This window comes from Capsicum annuum, chromosome 3 (genome assembly GCF_002878395.1).
Source record: "Capsicum annuum cultivar UCD-10X-F1 chromosome 3, UCD10Xv1.1, whole genome shotgun sequence".
Lineage (NCBI taxonomy): Eukaryota > Viridiplantae > Streptophyta > Magnoliopsida > Solanales > Solanaceae > Capsicum > Capsicum annuum.
Genome location: NC_061113.1, coordinates 192,681,813 through 192,705,978, shown reverse-complemented (window position 1 = coordinate 192,705,978; position 24,166 = coordinate 192,681,813). Strand labels below are relative to the sequence as shown.

At 36.8% G+C, this 24,166-nt stretch overlaps 1 protein-coding gene across 1 annotated transcript in view; it reads right to left on the bottom strand.

Annotated features, from left to right (window-relative positions):
• Nucleotides 1-2,430: 2,430 nt before the first annotated feature.
• LOC124896772 overlaps nucleotides 2,431-24,166 on the bottom strand; it is a 35,383-nt gene continuing 13,647 nt past the window's right edge. The window contains exons 2-3 of the mRNA XM_047408596.1: nucleotides 6,161-6,269; nucleotides 2,431-2,723 (exon numbers count right to left, since the gene is read on the bottom strand). Of these exons, the coding sequence (XP_047264552.1) occupies nucleotides 2,431-2,723; nucleotides 6,161-6,269 (402 nt within the window). The remainder of the gene's footprint in view (nucleotides 2,724-6,160; nucleotides 6,270-24,166) is intronic.

The following is a 24,166-nucleotide window of genomic DNA, read 5'->3' as shown; positions in this document are numbered from 1 at the left end:
CACACTCATTTTACATCACGCACCCCTATGATAGCCACCCTCAACTTAGGCCATTTCCCTAAGTCAAGGTGCACGGTGTCCAAGGAGGACTAGGGCCAAAATAGGTTCATTATGATATAAAAATGGGATGGTGATAGGTATCATAAAAAGAAATAGGCTATTGAGGCTCAAAATAGGGATCAAGGGATATTTTGCATACAGGGAAGGTCAAAACGACCTTTGATCCTTTCCTAACCCCTATTCTTCAACTTAGGTAAGACTAACCGGGCAAGTTTTGAATCCAACATACAAAAGGAACTAAGTAAAATCTCACACGCACATAGCACAAAAGTATATCACAAGTTACTACTTATCCGCTTCTTGCAATTGTTTAGCAATGGTTATCAAGTTACTAGAAATAATACCATGCAAAGATGAATAATGGTCACATAGATGCAAATCACACAGTTAAAGAAGTAGACCACTTGAGAGGTGTTCACAAAATAACAAAACCATGTCAGCTGCCTCAGGTACTTGTATTTCTCCTAGTCAACTATAAAATATTACAACAACAACTCACCCTACACCCTCAACTTAAAATCAAATAAAAATCGAGCTAAGGGTTTGGGTATACCTAGAGTAGATCAAGCATAGGGATCATGGGTCCCTGACCCTACTGCTGCATCCTCAGCTGCCTTTTCTCCATCGAAAGTCTTCCTCTTTTCTGATACATCTGGCCCAGCAGTTGTTGAGGGCCTACTCATTGAGGTACCTATGGATCTCTCTTGGATGGCTACCTTCCATTTCTCATTGTCAACCAAGAACTCAATCATCATCTTCTGCATCTTCTCTTTTTTAGCTTTCTTTCTCTCCCTCTTCTCTTTTTTTCTTTCTTCATCACTATTAGGCCTTTCTCTCTTACCCTTGCCTTTATTCTCACCCTTCTTATTCTTTTTCTTCATTGGTTCCTCTGTGAGATCAAGAAATGGGATTTCACCCTCAGACTCATCAACAACCGAATTTTCTGAGACCATAAGTTGGTGTTACTGTAATACTACAACATTCGCCTTCGCCTTGTCCAGGGATGATCTGAATTGTGCAATGTTTGAGCCCGACATTTCTCTTACTTGTTTATTAAAATGATTTTCTAATTCATTAGTTCAACCTGGAAAGGCTCGAAAGGGCTCCAGTGCAACCTTAATCCTCTTGTCCACCGCAGAGGCAAATTACTTGGCAAAAAGTTACAGTTGGGCCTTACACCACTTGTATTGTTTGGCCACTCTCCTGAAATTCATCAGGTTAAAGGCAAATTCTATGGCAGACATAACAACTGACAGATTTATTTCATTTCTAGGCACCAATTTTGTTATTACTGAGAAGGTCGGTGCTGCAGCCTTAGAATCCTACACCGCTATATTAGGTGCTGAGCTGGTACCTATAATTGGTAGGTCTGTTTCAACCCCTGTTCCTCTGTCAAGTGTTAGTCTTGGCTAATTTTTATCATATCGGATAGGATTGTGGGTCTTATTGGCAAGCAATTCTTCGTCTAACCCCACAACCTCAAGTACATGGCCTGCTTTACATAACCTTGTAATTAGACAAAGGAAAGGATATGCCATGTCAGGCCTTGAGACTCAAATTTTTATCTCCTCAGCAATGATCTCCCCGAAGTTTAAGTTGAATTTATCCATAATACTTGCAACCAATATTGCTCTATCATCTCCAAGGATATTATCTCCCTCAGTAGGCGTCAAATAGGTGCTCACTACACCCCACCAGAACTTTGCCTCTTGAGTCAGGAAAGCCTTAAAAATGCTCTCATTAGGGTTGGTCAGCCATTCAGGTTTTCCTTCAGCTATGAGGGAAGCTAACCAAGACCGCTGATTTTCACTGTGCTTTAATCAAGCATAGAAAGTAGGTGAAGTGGACTGAGGAGTTAATATAGGGCCATGAAGAAATTGTTGATTGTCATTTCTAAGAGATCCACCATCACACCCCGTACTGGAACTCTATCTAACAAGGGCTGATCTGCTATTTTCTCCCCTTTTTTACACATGTTTTCTAATCGAGCCTGATAGTTCACATAAAACTCCCTAACTAGTGTAGGGCAAAATGAGTTTCCTCCTTTTGTGGTCCATCCCAAGTCGTAGTCTCAAAATTTCTGCTCCACTTCAGGATATTTGTTCAGCCTGGTACTGATCATATTCTTTTCTTCAAATATTGGCCTTTTAATGGGCCTTCATTTTATTTTGCGAAGCCTATCATAGAAGATTCTCTGTGCCTTGGGAATTTGCCACCTAGCACTGTCTCGAACCTCAGGGTATTTGTATTTAACCATAATTCTCAAATCGGAATTTCTTCATCATCTTGTTGCTCAGTAAAAGGGGACTCAGATGATGGTCTCTCAAATTCATGTTGCTTAGAGTTATGTTCCTCGGAATCAGTATGATCTTAATCATGCTCTTTAGATTCAGCATATTCAGACTCTTGTTGCTCAGAGGTCGTCTGTTCAGAAGCTGTATGTTCAGATGTTGTTGGCTTAGTATCACTCTCTTCACTCTCCTCCACCTCAATTGGTGGAGGTGGTGAAATCTTTTTCGGGCTTTTCTTTTTCTTTTGTTTCCTGAGCAGTGGTTCCTCCTCCTTACAATTAGAGCCCTCATCGAAGAGTCTCCGAGGTACACTTTCCTTGGTCTCTTTCTTTGTAGATTTTGGGTTTTTTCCTTTGGGCGCCATTATAAGACCTGTAGCAAGAGGAAAACCATTAGTCGACACTCCAGAGTATATACACAAACACATGAGTTATTAAAGTTCCACACCCCTTGAAAGGGTTTATTAATGCTCCAAGTCAAAGGTGTGATGACATGTCTGATAAGCCGTCACAGTTGTGATAGCTTATCATGAATGTTGTTAGCTCTAAACAGAACCCACAAAATTTTATCAACTTCTGATGACGTGTTTGATAAGTCATCACAAATGTGATAACTTATCAGCCATGTCGTCAGCTCAGGACACAACCCCAACTCGACTTAACTTGATTTTTAATCTAATTTTTTCTTAAAATCCTATCGATTCGCGTTTTTGAGCTGAGCTTTAAGTCCCAAGCTTGGACAAAAACCCTAGTTCCCGATTTTCACACATTAGCAAGCTAAACTTAACTCAATCTTCTTGGTAACCTTGGTTCACATCAGTTTATTACTTACCAACTGAAGAGAAGAGTTAGGTTTTGAGCATGCCTGATAAGTGCCTTCAACTTGGTTACATGAGTAAGAGGAAGTAAATGAAAGAAGAACACTTGATTTTGAATTCAAACCATACTTACAAGGAAGGAAGTTTTTTTTTGTTTTACTTGGAAATAATCTAGAAAGTGAAGTAAATAAACTAAATATGGAAGGAAATAAAACTTAAAGAAAAGAAAGGAAATAGCGGGAAGGTGGAAAGACAAAACTGTGGGCCGGGTTGGATCTTTTTAATTTGGCCCAAAATTTTAGCAACTCTTTTAGGATTTCTGATGACAAAGGCTGACGGCTTATCACACTTGTGATAGCCTATCATGAATGTCGTCAGCCTTAACAGAACATGCCTCAGGTTTGATTTCTCTGACGATGAATTTGACGGCTTATCACAATTAAGATAGACCATCAAATATGTCGTCAGGAATACTTAGCTGGATACATCGATTCCACCTTCTTTGAACTAGAACCTAACTGCAAAAATAAATACTTTGCTGGAACTTAAAAATTTTGGGTTTCCTCCCAATAACGCCTAATTTAATGTTGCGAAACGACTTGGTTTTCTTGACTACTCAAACTTCTTCAAGACAACTTGCTGACATCTCTTTACCATCTTCATGGAATATATCCACGATTGAGAAAACACCCATGTTCTTTTGCTGGGTCATGGATGAGTGTATTTTGAATCTTGCTTCTGTGTCATTGAGCCTGAACTTTATCTATTCAGCTCTATGTCTACTATTACTCTCCCAGTTGAAAGGAATGGTCTACCCAGGATGATGGGTACTTCGAAGTCCACCTCACAGTCTAGGACTACAAAATCAACAGGCAGTATAAAGTCGGCCACCTTTACCAATACATTATGTAATATGCGCACTGGCCACTTTACAGACCTCTATACCATCACCAACTGCATGTTTGTTGGTGTAGGATCCCCCAAACCCAGTTTTTTGTACACAACAAGTGGCATTAGGTTTATACTGACTCCCAAATCGCATAGAACTTTTGTAAAATTCAGGGACCCAATAGTGCATGGGATGGTAAATGCTCTTGGGTCTGCCTTTTTCTGCACTAAAGACCTTGTGGAGATAGCACCACTATGATGGAGATTGTCCATCGTCTCATGGCTAACCTTCCATTTCTTTGCGACAAGGTCTTTCATAAACTTAGCGTATCCTGGCATTTGCTTAAGTTCCTCTAACGAAGGCACATTTATTGTTAACTGCTTCAACATCGCCATGAATTTTCTAAATTTTGTGTCCTCAACCATCTTCTTCAATCTTTGAGGAAAAAAAGGTGGTGGTCTTAGGAGAGTTTTCACCACTACTTCTTTTTCCTTCTCTGTCCCTTTTTCTGGAGTATTATCAGAACCATCCAGCTTCTCAAACTCCATTGGAACACCTTCTTTTAGTTCATCATCAACTACTTTATCAACTATATTTTTGTCCATAGAAGGGCCAGGTAATATCTTACCACTTCTAGTGGTAATTTCCATACATGAGCCATCATTCTGTGAATTCTGGACTGTATCACTAGGTAATGTTCCACTCATCCTCTGATTCAGCGCGACGGAGAGTTGGCTCATTTGCTGTTCCATCTTTTTAATCGAAGCGGAGTGCGAGTTTACCAACTGACTAATAGATGACAGATCGGTCTTCATGGTAGTCACTCCTGAATTGGTAGACTGCACTCCCTTTAACAATTTAGCTCCATGGACATCTTTTCAAAACTTGTTGTAGCAGCCTTATGATTTCTAGGAGGGATATATATCCCACTTCTATCATTATTGATCCTCCAATTTTCCTGCTCCCTATCTTTATAACCAGGCTAATAATAATAATTCCAACCTTGATTCCCTTGGCTATTACTCAGAAACCCCCCTGATTATTAATATAATTCTCTTTTTCTTCTAGATCAGCATCAACTCTATCTTGTGATCCCATAACTTTTACCTTCTCAGTCTTTCCTGATAGCAAGTGGTTGGTTAACAAGTCCATCTGCATTTTTAGGTGAGCTATGTCTTGGTCATGCTCCTTGTCCCTTCTGCGTTGTTTCATAGTTATACCCATAGAAATAGTAGGGCTTGTTACCACAGAGTCTCTGGTATGCCATGCCCGACTCTGTTTGGTCATTCTCTCTAGCATTTTTGAAGCCTCTACTAATGTAAGATCAACAAATGAACTACCAGCAGGATTATCTACAATTGGTTTTGTTATAGAGTTAAGAGCCTTGTACAAAGTCTCCATCAAGTGTATGTCCGTCATATTATGATTTGGACACTGCGTCAGCTTCTTTTGAATCTCTTCCAGGTTTCATGCAAGGCTTCAGTTGGGAGCTGTCTAAAGTTGCTGATCTCATCCCTTAACTGTACCCTCCTAGAAGGTGGAAAGAACCTTTCTAGGAAAGCTCTTTTCAACTGCCTTCAGTTGGTTATAGAATCAGGTATCAGCTTATTAAGCCACAATGTTGCTTCCCCAGACAGAGACAACGGAAACAATCTTGGCCGGATAGCATTTTGACCTACTTCTGGCTTATCAAAAGATTTATAGATGGTGACAAAGTTCTCTAGATGCAAGTTTGGGTCATCACCAGGAAGGCCACCAAACAACTCCTTCAGATTGAGGAGTTGAATCATAGTACTCGTAATGTTGAATTTTTCCCCAGGTGCCAATGGTGGAGGAATAATTTATCCCATTGCACCTGATCCATCCATTCGATCATCACCATCATTGAGGTCATACTAGATCGGCTGGTAATCTTGCCTTCCTTGGAACGGACGGTTCCTGAAAGCCTTACGTTGTACTGGTACAGCTACTTACTTTGCACGCCTTGGGATACCAGGGCTTAGAAACTCCTCGTATCCCAAATCTTCATCCTTAGGATTTAGATGCCGTACTTGTTGACCGACATTCTGCACATTCACTTGAGCTCTAGCTAAGGCTGCTAACCTGTCAGCCTCCTGCTGGTCTGCCGTTCTTCCAATTTGTTACGGTACCAGATTAAATAGTAATAATGGTTCTCCAGAGCTTCTGGTTCTTGGAATACACCACAAAAGTCCTACATAAAACAAAAACAACAAATAAACGTAAAACTAGGAAACTTGACTAATAGTCAATTAGCGCACATAAACTTCAATTTACAACCGTATTCCCCCTCAACGGCGCCATTTTTGATAACGCTCAAACTACACCTCTTATGTGAGAATGTAAGAGATCATTGTCAATATATAACCCAACTAGGTTAGGGTCAAATCCCACATGGAATATGGTGTGAACTTAAGTCGTTTGCAATTTAATCAACTGATAGTTGGATATTTCCTGAAATGGGGGTTTTGGTGATTAGCAAATAATTGTTGGTCACTTTAATTTTAGTGTTTGTAATCAAGAGTTTATGGAAAACCAGAATTATGTTCACTATGGGTTTTGGTACTTAACAGATGCTAATAGTGATTCAAGATTCTCACAATAGGTAGGAACAACAAATTGTCTTTATCGAAGTTATGCCTAAATGTCTCTCAACCTACTTAAGCATTTAATTACCTAATCATCTCAGACTTAAGGAATTTATATTCACTGACCAAACTTCACCTCAGGTTAATTAACCTTGTTACAACGTCAATTATTAAACGGAAGTTGGTAGCTTCCAAGTCCCTGTCAATAATTCACTTCCTACTATAGTTGATTTCTTATCACAAGCAAATCAAAGCAGGTGCTATCTATCATTTGCAACCAATAGACAATAATTAAAACCTCAGAATTATCAAGGAGTCCTATTACCTTTAGAATCTTGAACACTTAGCAACTTACCAAGACCTAACCCATAGATCCCATAATTTGGGTTAAAGGGATTTAGACACTCATAATGTAATAATTGATACAACAAGTTGAATTCATAATTTGAAGGATGAACTTACAATAAGATGAATAGCAATGAGTGTTTCTCAGATTAGATCAAAGGAGAAATCCCAAAATATTGATGATAATCTCTTCAAAGTTAATTGTTTTTTTCAAGCCAAGAAACTCGAGAGAAAATAACAAAATACGTATGTTCCTAAATAGGTTTAGAATGTCGAGTCCCCCCAAGAAAACCCTAAAAAATACTTTAAATAGTTCACCCTAATTATGGAAACAAAATCACAGAGTTCAGTAATTTCTCGGATAGGTGACGACGTTTTGTGATGCTTATCAGGTGTCTGACGACTTATCACAGATATCGTCAGCTCCTCTTCGCTTTTGACATTCATTGCCTTAGGCTGATGGTGAATCCTGATGGCTTATCAAAACTGTGATGACATAGCAGACAATGTCGTCACTTCTTTACCTCAGCTCCCATGTTCTATCTAAGGCTGACGGCGAATCTGACGACTTATCACAAGGCCAACGACTTATCATATGTTGTCGTCACTTCTTCTAACTGAATGCTATTCTTTGTTTAAGGCTGATGATGAAGCTGATAACCTATCAGAGTGATGACGACTTATCAGGAATGTCGTCAGCCACACTTCTCTTCTATTTTCTTCAGATGTCAACTCTTTTACTTCCATCATTGTTAGTTTTCTTGCCTCTTGACTTTCCCTGCAAAATCAAAGATAAAACAATCAAAAATGACAAAAGTTGCTTAAGACTTTACAATTATTCTCCGTTAAAAGCCTCAAATGTATAGCATTTGCTCACACATCAGTGGACAAGATTTGTCGCTTTACATCTTAAGCAAGCATTTTGATGGATTTGTTATGTAAAGTAGCCAATCTTGGGGCCAAATTTGTTGGTCTTAAGATGTACAGAGTCAAAGTTAAACTCTCGCACCCGAAGTCTATTATTGAATAATCACCAACCTTGAAGTAAAATTAGTCGGTCTTAAGGTGTACGTAGGCAAAGTTAAACTCTCTCACCCTAAGCCGATTGTTGCATAATCACCAATATTGAGGTCAAATTATTCCATCTTAAGGTGGACAGTGGAAAATTTAAACTATCTCTCCTTAAGTGGATTGTTGTATAGTCACCGATCTTGAAGCAAAATTGGTCGGTCTTAAGGTGTATAGAGGCAAAGTTAAACTCTCACACCCTAGCTAATTATTGCATAGTTACTAATCTTGCAGTCAAATTAGTTGGTCTTAATGTCATGACCCAAAAACTAAAGTTCATGATGGAATTTATCACCGCAATCCCTGAGAAGTAAGCCTATCAACCAAACTAATACAAAATGAGAACTCAATACCAAAACCAAGGCAAGACATTTAGAATGGAGTCAAACCACATATATATAGTAAAAGCAAAAATAAAATAAAAAATACAAAACCAAATTCCAAAATCTGGTGTCTTAGTGTAAGAATTACTAAATACATCTCGAATGTCAGCAGATACAATAATAGTCCAAAAAGGATCAAACTTTGTCTTAGAATAAAAAATAAGACATGTAATGGATAGAAAGAGGTAGTAGATCTACTCCAAAAGCCTAGATCAACTGCTACCTCAAATATACTCATGATACTACCTGAATCAGCTGCCATGTGGCGCAATCGTACCTAGATTTGCACTAAAAGGATGTAGTAGGGATGAGTATTGTCCACTGGTACTTAGTAGGTATCATAGGATGATTGACTAAAGTAGAAAATAAAGCATATAAACACAACACGTCACCTATAATGAAAAAATATTCCAAACGGTAGCCCACACCATCTCCACTAATAGTTCGACTATATACACATATCACAAAAACATGCAGGGGAAAGAAGAACAAATATACACATAGTTTCGAAACAAATACAAGAAAATAGGACAAATAGAAAAATATCATGTCAAAACAGGAATACAATCATAGACTAGGCACAACATATGAAGTGCAAGAAGAAGATGATGATAATGATGAAGATGATGATAATGATGAATGATACTGGAGGTCGTCGCACAACCTCCGTATACACCTACCAAGCTCTGCTTCAAAGTAGGACCCATGAGGGGTTTGTCAACCCACACCTAAATGACTCATCTACAGACATAGGACTCAAGGGAGGTTCGTCAACCCATATACAACCAATATCTATATTTCCTCTTCGATACATACATCGGTAGAGGGTTTAAAGATGTCATATTTTTAGTCAAAAAAGCCAGTGTTTCTAGTATTTCTATGGTGGTACCAATGTTTAATGAAAGAATATAATATGAGAATGTAATACTCATAACCAATCAAAATGAGAATATCTAATATCCAACTAATATACAAACTATGTGAGCCAAAAATCCACTCAAATCAACCAACCATCCATGATCCAATATAATCTAGAAACCATCAAGTGAAACATACAAAAAAATGTCATTGATACCACATAAATTCCAAAATCTTGGCTTTTCCACCAAAAAGAGTACAACCAAACATACATATATCAATACTAGGCCACAACATCATATATGACCCCACACGATCACACATAGAAGATAATATCTCAAAATAACCAAATATTATTCACATAAGCCCCCACATGAGCACATAAATCACCTAAACACATTTTCCATGATACAACCCCATACTCATAGCATGCTTTTACATTATTATTAACTAGCCAACCCAGTCTAAAGAAAGTTAAGCCATAACCTACCTTAAATGTCAAAAACTGATCCAAAAAGCCTTCAATATGATGCTTTCCCCTCACGAATGGTTCCAAAATCAACTAAAACATGTAAATAAAAAAATCTATGCATGAAAATAAAGCCAACAATATCCTTATTGCCTATTTTTGAGTCGGAGTCATAACAGACCCCCGAATTGGATTTTCCAAAAAGAAGGGTACACTTATAATTTTATTTTAGAAATATATTCCTCATACTCATAGGAGTCTACAACTAGAATCCAATGCAAAAATAAGTTAAAATGAGGTTCAAATTAAAGAAAAACCATTTTCAAGCTTCACCGGCAAAAAACCCCAAAATCCATTTTGAGAATCAAGAATTTGATGTTGTTTTGAATATGAAATTGAGGAAAAAATGATAATTATAATATTAAGAACTTACCCAGGGAAGAAATCTTGAAAAAGCCCTTTGGAATTGTCCAAATCTGAGATCTCAAGCACTAAAATGGTGTAAATGGGGTTTTGATTCTCAACTTGGGTGGAAATCATGAAAAATAAAATAGTTCTTAAAAAGGGGGTAAATAGAGTTCCAAATTGATAAATAATGATTCTACGAGAAAAACACATCAAAAATCATCAAAATTGGAGCTTTCTGGCTCCCAAAATGTATTTTGGTCTTATACTTAGTGATGGTCGCTTAAGCGACCTGTTCAAAGGGTGAAATATCACGTACACAATCAAAAGTTCACGCACGCGATCACACCAACACCAAAAATTTTAAAAACTTATTTTTGACCTTCGAAACTCTTTCAAAACCCTATGAACGTGGTCCAATAATGAAATTTGATTGTAAAACAGATTCTAGATCTAATGGAATCATGAAATTTATGAGAAAAATATCATTATCATAAAATTGACTTTCGGGATCCTATTTACACTATTTTCAAATCAAGGATCGAAATGGAATCTAAAAGTAACAAAATTGAACCAACCCTGCTACTAACCTATATTCGATATTCCAAACTCAATAACAATATCACATTTTCAAAAAAAAAAAACAATATTTTCACAAAGTTGACCCTCGAAAACCAATTTCACAACTTTTCAAATAGAGGGTCGAAATAAGATATACAAGCCATAAAACCACACCAACTATGTTACCAACCTAAAATCATTATTTCAGATCTACTAGCATAGTCTGTTTTGCCATCTGACGCACAAATCAATAAATATTGACCAAAGTCAGCTATAAGACTTTTCAAACCACCAAAAATTACAAATTCGCATAAATCACACTAAAATACATTGATAACTGCACCAAGAATCCCCACACCCTCAAAATACCATAATGCAACCACAAGGAAGGAAAAATGGTGAAAATACCTAGAAATAAATATTTCATATAAATCACCAAAAATCAGGTCATTACACTTAAGGTGTATGAAGGCGAAGTTAAACTCTCACACCTTAAACCGATTATTGCATAGTCACCAATATTGAATCCAAATTAGTAGATCTTAAGGTATTCAGAGACAAAGTTAAAATCTCACACCTTAAGTTGATTGTTGCATAGTCTTGGACTATGCAACAATAAGCAAATTTTATCTTGGACTAGGATAAGGTATTTGAATTTACTTCTAGATGTTAAATAAGCCTCAATTAGACCTAAGATAGCAATTCTACTTAAATCATGAGCAACTAAGCCAATTTCGTCTAAATTATGGTTCCAAGATAGCCTAACCAGTCAAAATAATCCTAACATTTGTCAATCATACCTACAATACCTAAATACCATCCGATATATAGTAAATTATCATAATTATAATATAAATAAGATCAATCTATGAAGAATGTAAACCTAGCCAACCTAGATGGTAAACAAAAGCCCAAAGAATCTGCTAAATAGACGATTACCCTTTTTGATAAGCTTCTACAAGATATCACGCTATCAAAATTATAATTTACTTATCAATTCAACAACAATGATACATCTATTGCACTATTGTGCTTTGGGTTCAAAATACGTAAAAATCCTATATGGGGCCCGCTTGCATAATTGCACTTCTGAAATTGACAACATGGCCCTCTATGCTCAAGGAACATTTACCCTCAAGAATGGGAGAATTCCAAGCTCTAATGGCACCACAATCAAGCCATCAATATTCTAGGAATTTTGGAAATTAAGAAAATTTAATCCATGAAATTGATGGAAACTTACCAAGAATTCAAAGAAAATATGCATTATTTGAGCTTACGAACACTCTAAAATCACCCACTGATAGTTAATGTAAGTTTTCACACTATTTAGGGTTCCATATACTTTAAAATGAATGAATAATGGGAGAAATCAATTTAAAATGGGGTTTTATATTGATCCCAGGTGGCCAGTTGTAGCTGAAGCGGACACTGAGTCGCTTAAGCAAACATTGCTTAGCGATCAAGTATCGCTTCCGCGACACTGTATGACTCAACATATGTCGAGTAAGTACCGTTCACTTTTGTGATACAATTAGTACATGCCAGGTCACTTAAGCGAGCGGCTAGTCGCGAACATGACACACCAGCACCAACTGAGACTTAGAATTTTACCAAGTCTATGCAACCCCCTGCGATTCATCCATAATCCCATATATGTAACCAGACTATGATAGTGTATCAAATTTGATGTTTCTTTATTATTATACTCAGTTTTTATGCTCATGTCAATCACTATCAGTTTACATGCTTATGATTGCTTCAGACTCTATATGCACTGATGTTTTTAAAATACCATGACCTGAGCTTATCTTATCAGCTTTAATGCATGCACCAGTTAGTATTTTAGTATCTTTTAGTTGGGAGTAGGATTTAGCACCGAGTGGGAAGTTTGGGTTCAAAGCATCCTAATGCCCCAGAAACTATATGCCACAGTAGGTTTAGGGGCCTCGCTAGAGAGTGTTTCCCCTTGCCCAATACGGGCTCCATTTAGTGATCACGCTAGTTTAGGTTCTACTCTGATGGAAAGAATAGAACAACCCTCCTCAAAATGGTTCAAATGTTGGACTCCATGATAGCTCACATGGTTTACATCGGTTACATGATAGCTCCCACAGATTCAGTCAGTATTTAGTTTATCCTAGTTTTGATTTTCTTGATCAAGTTGATAGATTTCAGTATTTATTCAGTCAGTTTTATAGATTATTTCAATTATTTAGATATTTAGATCATTTTAGGACATGCTTTGCTTGGTCTTGCATTCTCAGTTTTACATGTTCATATTTTCATGCTCAGTATCCATGCATGGCCCTCAGTATAGGTTTATAGTCTATTCAACTTTACATGAGACTTACATACAGTATCCATGTTCTATCGCTTCCCAGCCTCAGTTCAATTCATTCTACAAAAGTAAAGATTTAAGAAACTAAGTGTAGTGGTTCACTAGCTTATCAGATTATGTTTGTTACTCATGTTTTGAGATACATTAGCTTTTAGTTTATTTCAGTCTACTTTCACTTAGCATGCATATTTAAAGATTTTGTATACAATTAGTTTTACTTAATGCATTCAGCCTTACTTACTGGTATATTTCAGAAGTACTAATCCACATATATGTCTATGTGCTACATTGTCTCATGATGTAGGTATCAGTTATAGCCTACACATCATAAACAAATAGTTTGCATCTTTCAGCGAGCAGGTGATGAGTTCTCCTATTTCGGGGAGTCCCGTCAAATGTTGTTTATGTACTTAATATTTATTATTCATATGTATTAATTAATTATAGTTTGAGGAATGTTCCAGCTATCTATAGTAAGTATAGAAGAGGATTTATAGATAGTCAGTCAGAGTCATAAAATGTAAATTCTAGTTCTCTCTTCAGTTTTACCAGGTTGTAAACTTTATTAGTACTTTATTTATCTATATTATGTCATGATTATATTTCCGTAAAACAAATTTAGCTATTTTATTTATTCTAAATCAGTTGCTCAAATATCATGCAAGTTTATGGGTTAGCTTGGGATCACTTGTGGTTCTAAGTACCGTGTTATGACTAGGAGGTAGTCTCGGGTAGTGACATGGGTCCACCTCGACATAAACCAACGCTAAACAACCCCTAGGAAATTTAAGCCTCTTTTCTCTATTTTAAACACTTAAAAACATCAAAATTCCTTCTTCCCACTCAAATCCAAAACTATCCACTCCTCTACACTTGATAAAAGGCAAGAATGCGACTACTTCTTGGTACCAACTAGTTCAAAGACTCTAATTACACATTCAAGCTAGGGTTTCACTTCATTTTTTCATATCTCACTTTTGATTCTTTGAATATAAGGTAAAATTCTTGGCTCCTAATTGTATTATCTTGTGTAAAACTAAAAATAAGCGAATTGGTATATTTATTCTCATGCTATATATGTAGAAATCAACAAACTTGTTTGTAGGAGCTTTGAACTAACCTAAAATCCTTAAGTGGTGCATTTTTGTCAAATTAAACTATATGATCATTCCTTAAATGAAATTTGAAAGTTGAAAAGGTAGAGGAATCCCAAAAGTTTACATGCTAGTTTGTATTGAAAAATTTGATTCTAGTAGTATGTGTGCATATTGGACTTGTTAGGACTGAGTATAAGTTTTCAATTTTTGAATTTTTTTCTTCAAGTTTTGCAATCCCTTACTATCTTTTAGACACTAATGATTGCTTTTTCACGTACACATCGAACCAAAGGCTTCAAAAAAGAAGTATGTACCTTCGAGGCAAAGGGATGACTCCTCCGAGAGTAGTGGATCATGGTGGAGTAATCTGTTGTTCTGATTAAAGCCGCCCTGACCAGAGTGATGCAGCCATGGACTAGAGCCTAGAAATATGCTGTATCTGAGACTATTATTAAGTTGACCTTGGGCATACCACTTATAACCCATTAATAGTGGGGCATGCAACCTACTTCTACTCGGCTTGAAGCTCAGCCACTGCCCAGTATACCAGTACCCCATTCGAGGATGAAGAAGGACATGATGTCACCTCTACACTCTTCTTAGTCTAACAAGGGAGAGGATAATGATGATGAGGTGGAGTATGAGTCACCTTCAGTGGTAGTTACACAGGACGCCTAGTCTGAGGAGGGTTCACGGGATGAGAATGAGTCTGAGGCAGCAAATTATGAGTAATCATCAACTGTACCCTATCCTAAGGAGGGTACATACCAGACTTCAAATAAGGAGAAACCACCAGGAAGAGTAACCAGATCAGACAAATCAGGCCTCTGACCCTACACATATCTCGACTGAGCCTATTGATGAGGTAAACTCTAGATGGCGTGTAGAGAGACTTTGGTTGCTATAGAAGAGATACAATTTTGTGACTGAGACCCAAGAGGGCCATTTGTAAGGAGAAATAGTTAGAGTTGTCTGGGTTGGCTGGAGCACCATTATTGCAGGCAACATTTGATAGGTATCAGTTGGAGTAGATGACTAGACCCCTAAGATCATACAGACCGAGCGGGAGTTATATGCCTTCTACCATGCCATAGTATCTTTGACTACTCATAGAGGTATGAGTCATACATAGAAGCCACAGTTAGAGAAGCTGCTTATTAAATGAGTCATGTTTGATATTTTAGCAACGCCATCCATCGAGTTCTTTTTGGCATAAATTTTGTAGATTCTATGTCTATAGCTGAGTGTGATCACTGTTTGAGATTTATGCATGATAGATGAATCATACGAGAGGCTAATAATATGAGTGAGAGGGTAGGTCTATTAGGATGGATCGCCAGTTATATTTCACCTCTCGGATGGATGCCCCTTGGGTTAAGGGGAAATGTGTGATTAAGAAGGAAACATTGAATTTCATCGCAAAGTTCTGGTGGTTATTAGTATATTATTAATTATATTTGACTGCCACGTACAACTTACTTACATAAGATGGTGCAACACTAATTCTAAGCGTAGTGGCTGGTTAAGATATTGATTTTGCAGCCATCATCAGATATGAGATACATATGAGGGTATTTGGAGAGATGACCCCACTTCTTTTTCCTTATCTGGTATAATTGCTATATGATGAATCAAGTATTGCAGATTTTCCAAGTGTTGATAAAAGAGTAGAGTCTATGGGCATAACTCAAACTAGTATGATCAAGGATCCAGTAAACCCGATCCTTGCACAAAGGTCCTGGATACCTCCGATAGTGATTCTAGTATAGTTTGAGGGCCCATCAGTTCCTGCATAGCCTACTGCTATATAAGAAGTATATGTTAGTGTTGGAATGGATTTTGATATGGAAGAGTAGAGAGAGGCCCCTGAGATGAGTACATAGGGTCAGTGGACCCCATTCATATCCACTTCAGTTCTAGCTTTCTCTTCAGAGCCAGTTAGGATATCTGTATTTCCCTTTTCCCCTCTACTATAGCTACTGCGATAGGTATGGTTTTTGTATCAGTGAGATTTTACAGAGCTTAGTAGATCATCAAAGAGTTACTATCGCTTGGCTAGAGAATGTTGAGGCTGATGTGGCATTATTATATGAAAGATCTGACCTTGGGTCCAGATGACACTCAAGGTGGCAGAGACTAGATTACAGGCTGCACAAAGGGCTGAGCTGTCAGAATTTTGAGATGAGGTGTACACTCATGTAGAATTTTTTTAAGGGTTGATTGTCAGCCTAATTCAATAATATTAAGGCAAGCAAATTGGGTGAGATTAAAGAGGAGTGGCCGTACTATAGGCAGAGATACACTATCTTACTAAGAGAACCATTACGACCATCTATATGGACCTAGAAGCTTTGAATTATTTGTGAAGGATAAGGAGACGATCCCTGTAGCAAAAGAGGTGGATTTTCATGATCCCGATCATAGGATAGACGTGATTTGAGAAAGACTGACTTTATTGATAAGTAGAGGTGTGCCAAAATTACTATAGGTGCATCATCTAGTAGCACACCGCCACCACCACCACCTCTGCCAGTCGAGATACCCCCACAAGAGAATGGTCATGATACAGATGCCTAGTGTATTCTTGGCATATCCCCATTCCTTTGCTTTACATTGTTTACATATACTGGGGATAGTGTATAATTTTTTAGTTGGGGGTAGGGTATATCATAGCCTTCATAGGTTTTTATTGCTGTGTTTCTTTTCCTATCAGCCATAGTATGGTTGTAGAACTGACATGTCTAGGTTAATTTTGTCACGTATTATGTTTTGTTTTGTATTGTGTTGTGTTTTGTGTAATTAGGAGATTTTTGAGTATCTAGGGAAGTTGACATATTTTTCCTGTTGATTTTTGAGAAAAATAATACCCCTCTTAAATTTTTTCTTAGAACTGTGTTAATTTATATATGTGTGACCATTGTGGATCTTGTTGTGTCATTAGGATTAGGGACATAATAATCATAGCTAAATTGTGCATGAACTAAATAGGTAGTATCTTGTGACGCGACTCTGTTCCATGTGTGTTGAGATGCTACTTAATTTTCTTTGTGTGTTAAATCTAGAACTTGCCCGATTAGTCTTGCCTAGGTTGTAGGATAGTCGGTTAGGAAAGGATCATATGCCGTTTTTAATAGTAGTCCAGTTTTAGCGTAAAAGACCTTTCATGTGTGAATAAGTATCTGTTGATCCTAATTTTTGAACCTCATAGCCTATTTTTATTGTTACACCTTTTACATTCCCCTTTGTGTTACGATGAACCCTATTTTGGCCCTGGTCTTCCTTGGACATTGTGTACCTTAATTTAGGAAAATCGCTTATGGTGAGGGTGCATATCATAGGGGTGCATAATGTAAAATGGGTATGAAAAAGGGTAAAATAAGAAAAAATAATAGTAGGGATGGGTATGGTAGAAAAAGAAAAAGAAAAGAAATGAAAAATAAGAAAATGATAAAGAAAAGAATAAAAGAAATCAAACCCAACCTGAATGTGCAATAAAAGAATAATAATGGAGAAATAAGGGTGGAATAAATATATAAATTGGTTAACCCCAAAGTTAGTGTAGTGCTAAGGAGGCTTAGTCACTAAATATATCCATATGTACCAAACCTGCCCGCAAGCCTACATTACAAACCGGATAAAGTCCTATAGTGATCCTAACTCACTGTTTGAAAGCTTAGGTAAAGAATATAAAGGCAAGCCTATGGTATTTGATGCACATTAGTGGAACTTCTCTTGTGAGTGTGAGTATCTCTTGACTTTCCCCACATTGATATGCATTATTTCATATGTGTGATAGGACTTCTTTATCGTGAGGGTACACAGATTGTATTGCTAGCTACATACTTGTCTAGGTAGTGTAACTTATATATATACATGGTTTTCTGTTGCTAATATAATGCAATATTTTTATTCCCTTTTGTCACATTATTGTGCTTCATGTATTTAAATAGTTGGTTTTGATTTGTTGAAATAGGAATGGGTAAGGTTCTTGAGCCTAAAGTGTTGATTGACTACCTTATATAGCTTAGAGTTCTCTTAGTTAAGCGTCATAGTTTTTTTCTATTTTATTGTGTTTCTTAAGGACATGCAACCATTCTAAGTTGAGGGTGTTGATGTTCTATTAATTCATACCACTTTTGACACTTAAAACTATGAAAATATGAAAGTTACGTAGGTCTTTTTGTTATATATGATGTGTTTTATGTTATGTTTTGCAACAAACCAGGTTTTTGATGCTAAACTATAGAAAAGGATGAAAATTAAGGTTTTGGGATACTTACCTTTGCACCTATGACCCGTAGGTACCACCTACTGGGCGTAGGTGCCGAAGTAGGTGTCAGAAATTGGAAGTCCAGAGGCTCAAAAGTGAATAAAAGAAAACTTTATCACTTACGTAGGGTAGCTATGGTCCATAGGTGCTACCTATGGTATATTGGTGATAGAGTCAGTTGTAGAGATGCCAAGTCTAGAGAGTTCAGGAGGTTTTGGAGGAAGGAGAGGCCCCTACATTGGACAATCTATGGTCTATAAGTGCCACTTACGGCCCGTAGGTTGGTTAGTAGGTGACCACCGACCATAGTTTTTCTTTTCATTTGGGATTTTATTTTTACAGCTTTTGACATTTTTTAGTTAGTTTACACAGTCTATATACTTTTACACATATATTTGATTTGAAGATTCAATTTTGATCTTGGCATTATTTTGTTCTTAATTTTTGTTGATAATTTAGTTACAAACTATGGGTTTTATTCATTGATTATTGTGATATTGTTTGATTGTCTTAAATTATGAATTCTTTAATTATTTCACAATAATGAATGACTAAAGCCCTTAGCTAAGGTTGTGGAAACCCTGGCAGATTAAGGAAGTAGGGGAAGTGCTATGTTGTTCTAAACTGATATTCTTGCATGTATTATGGTTACCTTTAGTTAAATAAATTTCTTAGCAGTTGAAAACATTAAGATCCTACCTAATATATCGCTACTTACTTCACAAGAGGAGTAGAGATTAGGAAAAGATAATCACAATAGTAATTTAAAGATTAATTATCGATCTAGGCTAATCAATATCATCTACTTAATATGGTTATCTTTCATCTAATAACTTTAGAATCAATAGGAATAGTTAACTAGGATCTAGGATACGGGTAAATAATGCAACATCCTGAGACTCAAAAGGTAAAGGGTAAAATCTGTCAATAAGTCCAGAAGATAGTTAATGGTACATAACTTATTAGATTCTACATGAAAGGTATAAGATTTGTTCAACAGACCACGATAAACCTACTAAGTTGAGAAGCTGGGGGAACACAGTCCTAGTGTTTGTCTCCGACTTATTACAACTAAAGTTGTGTTATTTTACTTGTTTGAGATTACTACTCTAAACCCCCCATTTACTTTTTGTACTGCCCATTAATTGCAGAAAATGAGAGATACAATTCCACATATTCTCTATGGGTTCGACCCCAACCTAAGTTGGGTTACTTTACTTGACAACAATCTCTTTATCTTCTATGAGATATGTAGTTTGGGCATTGATCATCCATCACTATAGTGCAATTGGTACTTCATTTGGAGTGAGGTTCCTTTTGGTAGTGGTTAACTTCACCCACAACCCATTGATTCTACATAGGTACCATTTCAGACTATAAGAGGCTCTCATATTAGTTATGGTAATCATAATGGGTAGAATTCCCATTAGTTTTTCCTAAGTTTTTTCGTATGGGTCTTCAGGGCATGGCGACTATTATTGATTAGGAGGGTTAGCACCTCAATGTATTCTAGGAGCTTATTGTGTTTTTGGTGAGATGGGACATTTGTTCAGAGGGTTCTACAGACATGAGTTAGTTGATCAGAAGGAGTTAGCATATATTTCCTGCCAACCTAAAGTCCTTGAGGTAGGCTATGACTATGAGAAGAATGATCATGGTAGGAGAGAGTGATCTCATAATTAGTTGGCCAGTCATTTTTTCTCAGTTTATATTTCTTGCTAGGTTAGGACTTTAAGAGTTTTCTACGACTATAGAGAGATCGATCACTGGTCTAGAGAGTGTCCCTAATATAGGATTGCTAGTAATTTAGCTCCTTTGGGTCAACCTCATGATGTTGTGACACCTTCAGCTAGAGATAGTGCACTTGGTGCCTCTGTTGATGATTCAGTCAGTCGATCCGTGTTTGGACCTATTTAGATTTATTATCCCTTGGATCCGCCAATTATGTGATTGCAGATTTCCTATGATTGGTGTGCTTGTATTTCCCATATTTACCTTTTTTATTTATTTGTATTCAGTTTTTTATAACGATTGATGATTATATGCCTTGATAAGTTTATATTGGTTATGGTGTGTCTTGATATTAAATTCATGATTATATGACTACCATATGGTGTATTTTTATATGTAGTAGATGGAGTAAATTTGTATTGATATTTTCTCCGTATGAGTATAGCATTTGGGTTCGAGTCCTATTTAACTTGTCATATTAGGCTTATTATGTCCCTTGAGTGATACATGCTATTGATTTTTATTTTGGTACCACCTATTCACTATATTAATGTTTATATTGCAGTTTTTATTGTTATTACTGGATTTAATTGATCATCACCTATTAGATGGCTAGACTATTGACATCTAGTAAGAATTTTCCATTCTCTGTGGTTCTGAATCGCTGGCTTGGTAACTGTAGCCTGATTGGACTATTTTTATTTAGCAAGGTGAGGTAGGTTGTTTTCGTCTTTTGTTGGTTGTACTAGATTGATTGTGGAGGGAATTATGGTATCGAAGCTAAGTTAACCTTACATTGTTTTGTTATGGTTCTAGAGTTGACAATTTAACTATATTGCCCATTCTTAACTTTAGGATTCTTAGACTTGCCTCCTATTTTGCGAAGGCTTTCATTTTTGCTATCCTTCTCTATGTAGTGATTTTTAAGCTTGACTAGTTTTGGACCTATCTTTAGCTTGTGTCTATTTCATCGCCCAATAGTGGCTTGATAATGATATCGAGATATCCTAGATTCATCTCTTAAATTTGTTGAGTTCATTTCCTAGTGATGGTTTACCCTTGTTATTGGTGGGGAGTTGGATAGTTTGTTCTCACCGTAATGTGGTTTGTCTCTTAGTAGGATTAGAGAATTGAAGATAGGTGATAGTTCTTGTGACTGCTTCTTAATTTGGAAGATTCAAAATTCTTTATCTTGAGTTGTTTGGTTCATTTTCTGGTATTGGTCTTGACCCGGGCATTGGTTTTGAGATTGGTGCATTCTTCCTCGATGATGTGATTCATAGTTTGTTCGAGTTATGATTGTCCTACTTTGGTGGATTTAGGAAATCCCTATTTTAGAGTTTGTTCAACCCAATAATACTTGGTGGAGTGCTTCTCCTTGATGATATATGCCTATGGTAATTCTTGGTTGAGATGGAGTGCCAGATTAATTAGTTTTCAGCTAAAGTTGCATTTCTCTGAGTTGTTAGAGTTTTTGCCATTGCTAGTGTGGTTTGCATCCTTGGGGAGTTTTTGAGCATGCTTTGATAGATCATGTCTCTGACAGATAAGGATTTGATTTCCTATATTTTCAGTCGGTGGTTTACCATTTATTGTGATTTTGTTCTTCAGCTATGTTTTGATTTTAGCGCTGTATGATTTGGCACAAATGTGTCTGATTCCAATAGTATGATCGATGTGAGTATTTCAATTATGTTTGGATTTATTGGCTTAATTTTTAATTTGATGCCTTGGGATGGAGATTTGGAAGTTATGATTGAGTTAGAGAATGAATACCAACCCATCTTCAGGTTTGTTTTAGGTAGTTGAGATTGAGCATTCAACCTTGGTGTTGAGCTTTCAGGTTAGAGTTGCAGAGCTTGAGTACAACCTTTGTTTTAGATTTGTCTCAGTTTAGATTTCATTTATGGGCTAGTTTAGCCTACTCTGTGGTTACCTATTCAATCTTTTTGAATTCGAATAGATTATGGCTGATAGGTGTTTAGATGATAGTCCATGGACACAGTATTGATTCCTTCTTCTTTGACCTTGGGTTTTTAGTTTTCATTGAGAATTTTGGATGATATACTTAGTGGGAGAATTGAGTTGGATTCAGCTTTGCTTCATTCTCTTTTGATGGGACATCCCGTAATGGATCGTTCAGTAGTAAGTATTTATGCCTTGGACTTCTGGATTTCAATTTAAATTACCTTTGATCTAGTTGTTACATTGGCATAGATTGCGCTCCTTGATTATCTCTATTTGTGTGACCAAATAGCATCTTATGGGCTTATTTTCATGATTACCTTATGGATTTCCAGCAGATCAACTTCAGTTCTTTAAGTTCTCTCTGATGAGACTTTACGAATTGGATTAGATGATTTTCCTCTTAGTTTTGAGAAATATAGGTTTAGAAGGTTAAAGAAAGGTTATATTTACATTTAAGGTCGGTTGTATGACTTATGCCTTGGGTTGGTTTCTGCTTCGATGATCGTTTGTTGATTTGTGTGGGCATCTAGATGGTGTCATTGTGTTGTAGTTTGGATTTGCGTGCATCAGCCTTCATCAGTTCAGTTAGGGGCTAGTTGGTTGTTGAGGTTGAGTTTTGGCTATTTGTAAGTGAAGTGAGAGATCTGGTTGAAAAAGGGATACCTGTAGCAAAATCCCTTGGGAGTATTCTCTCTTCATGAAGGTTATCAGGGATGTCATGCTTGGACCATGTGGGCCCAGTCCTCATTTTTTTGAGATTTTGAGATATTTCTATCCATTGACTTTTGAGGACAAAAGTCCTTTTAGTAGTGGATATTATAATTACCATCCTAATCATTTCCTTGATTTGCATGCATTTTTAGTATTTTGAGCCTTTCCATAACAACAATAGTTTATTTATGAATTGTCGAAACTGTTTGTTCGGTGATTGGATAGTTCATTTGGATTTTAGGCTTATTTCCTAATTTTAGAGCTTTTGCTATTTAGGATTTGGTATCAGACCAAATCTTCTTGTAGATGACCTCAGATGATAATTTTGATAGCACCATTAGCTCTGAATTGTTGATTTTAGGCTAGGTAGACCTTTGGTTTTGGTCTTGAGGCAGTCAGGCTCATTTTGACCTATTGGTCGGAAAGTTGAGAATTTGGAAATTTGGGTGTGGTACCCATGTTTGGTCAAAATGACTTGGGATGGAAATTCTAAGTGATCCATCACATCTAAAATGTTGACTTTGGTATGGTTACATAGTTTGTTTGAGTATATGGGGTTCCGACTGAATCCTGAACTCTCGGTCGAAGTCCATTTTGGATAGAAAATCTGATGTAGTAGGTTGTTGGTGCAACCTAGATGACAAAGGTTAAAATGCATTTATCCCTTTCGTTTTATGATCATTTCTACAAAATTGCAATAGTGAAGCATAAATCACGATAACGGTATGTGATTTACGTGTACAGATCGCAATTATGATGCTCAGTTGCGATAGTAACATAAAAAACCTGGTAAAGGTATAAATAATCCATTCTAGCCTCATTTTGCTCATTTTCATCCATTTCTTGAGAGAAAAACCCTAAAGTGTGAGATATGGTGGGATTGAAGCTTATATGATTTGGGGAGCTTGGGTAACAATTCATCCATGATTTTTCTTCGAATTCATGGTAAGATTCCATTTCTTGATGAATTCTTAGAAATTAGAGCTATAAATTCTTAAAATTTAAGGGTTGCTTTGAGACCCAATTTGCGCTCAACTTTTGAGCACAATTTCCTTGCCTTTTGAGGGACTTGATGACGGGCTCAATTTGCGATTCTGTTAGTAATCCCCACGAGCCTATTCTTGACCCAAATTGTAACCCAACCCATTATATATAAATATGGGTATCATGTGACTCCTAATGATGTATAGATTAGATTTTATAGCGTAGCGGCATTTCGATATCATGGAGTGAAGACAAACATTTTGTGGATGATTCAAGGATTTGCAATTCAACTTCGAGGTTGGCTATTTTCTA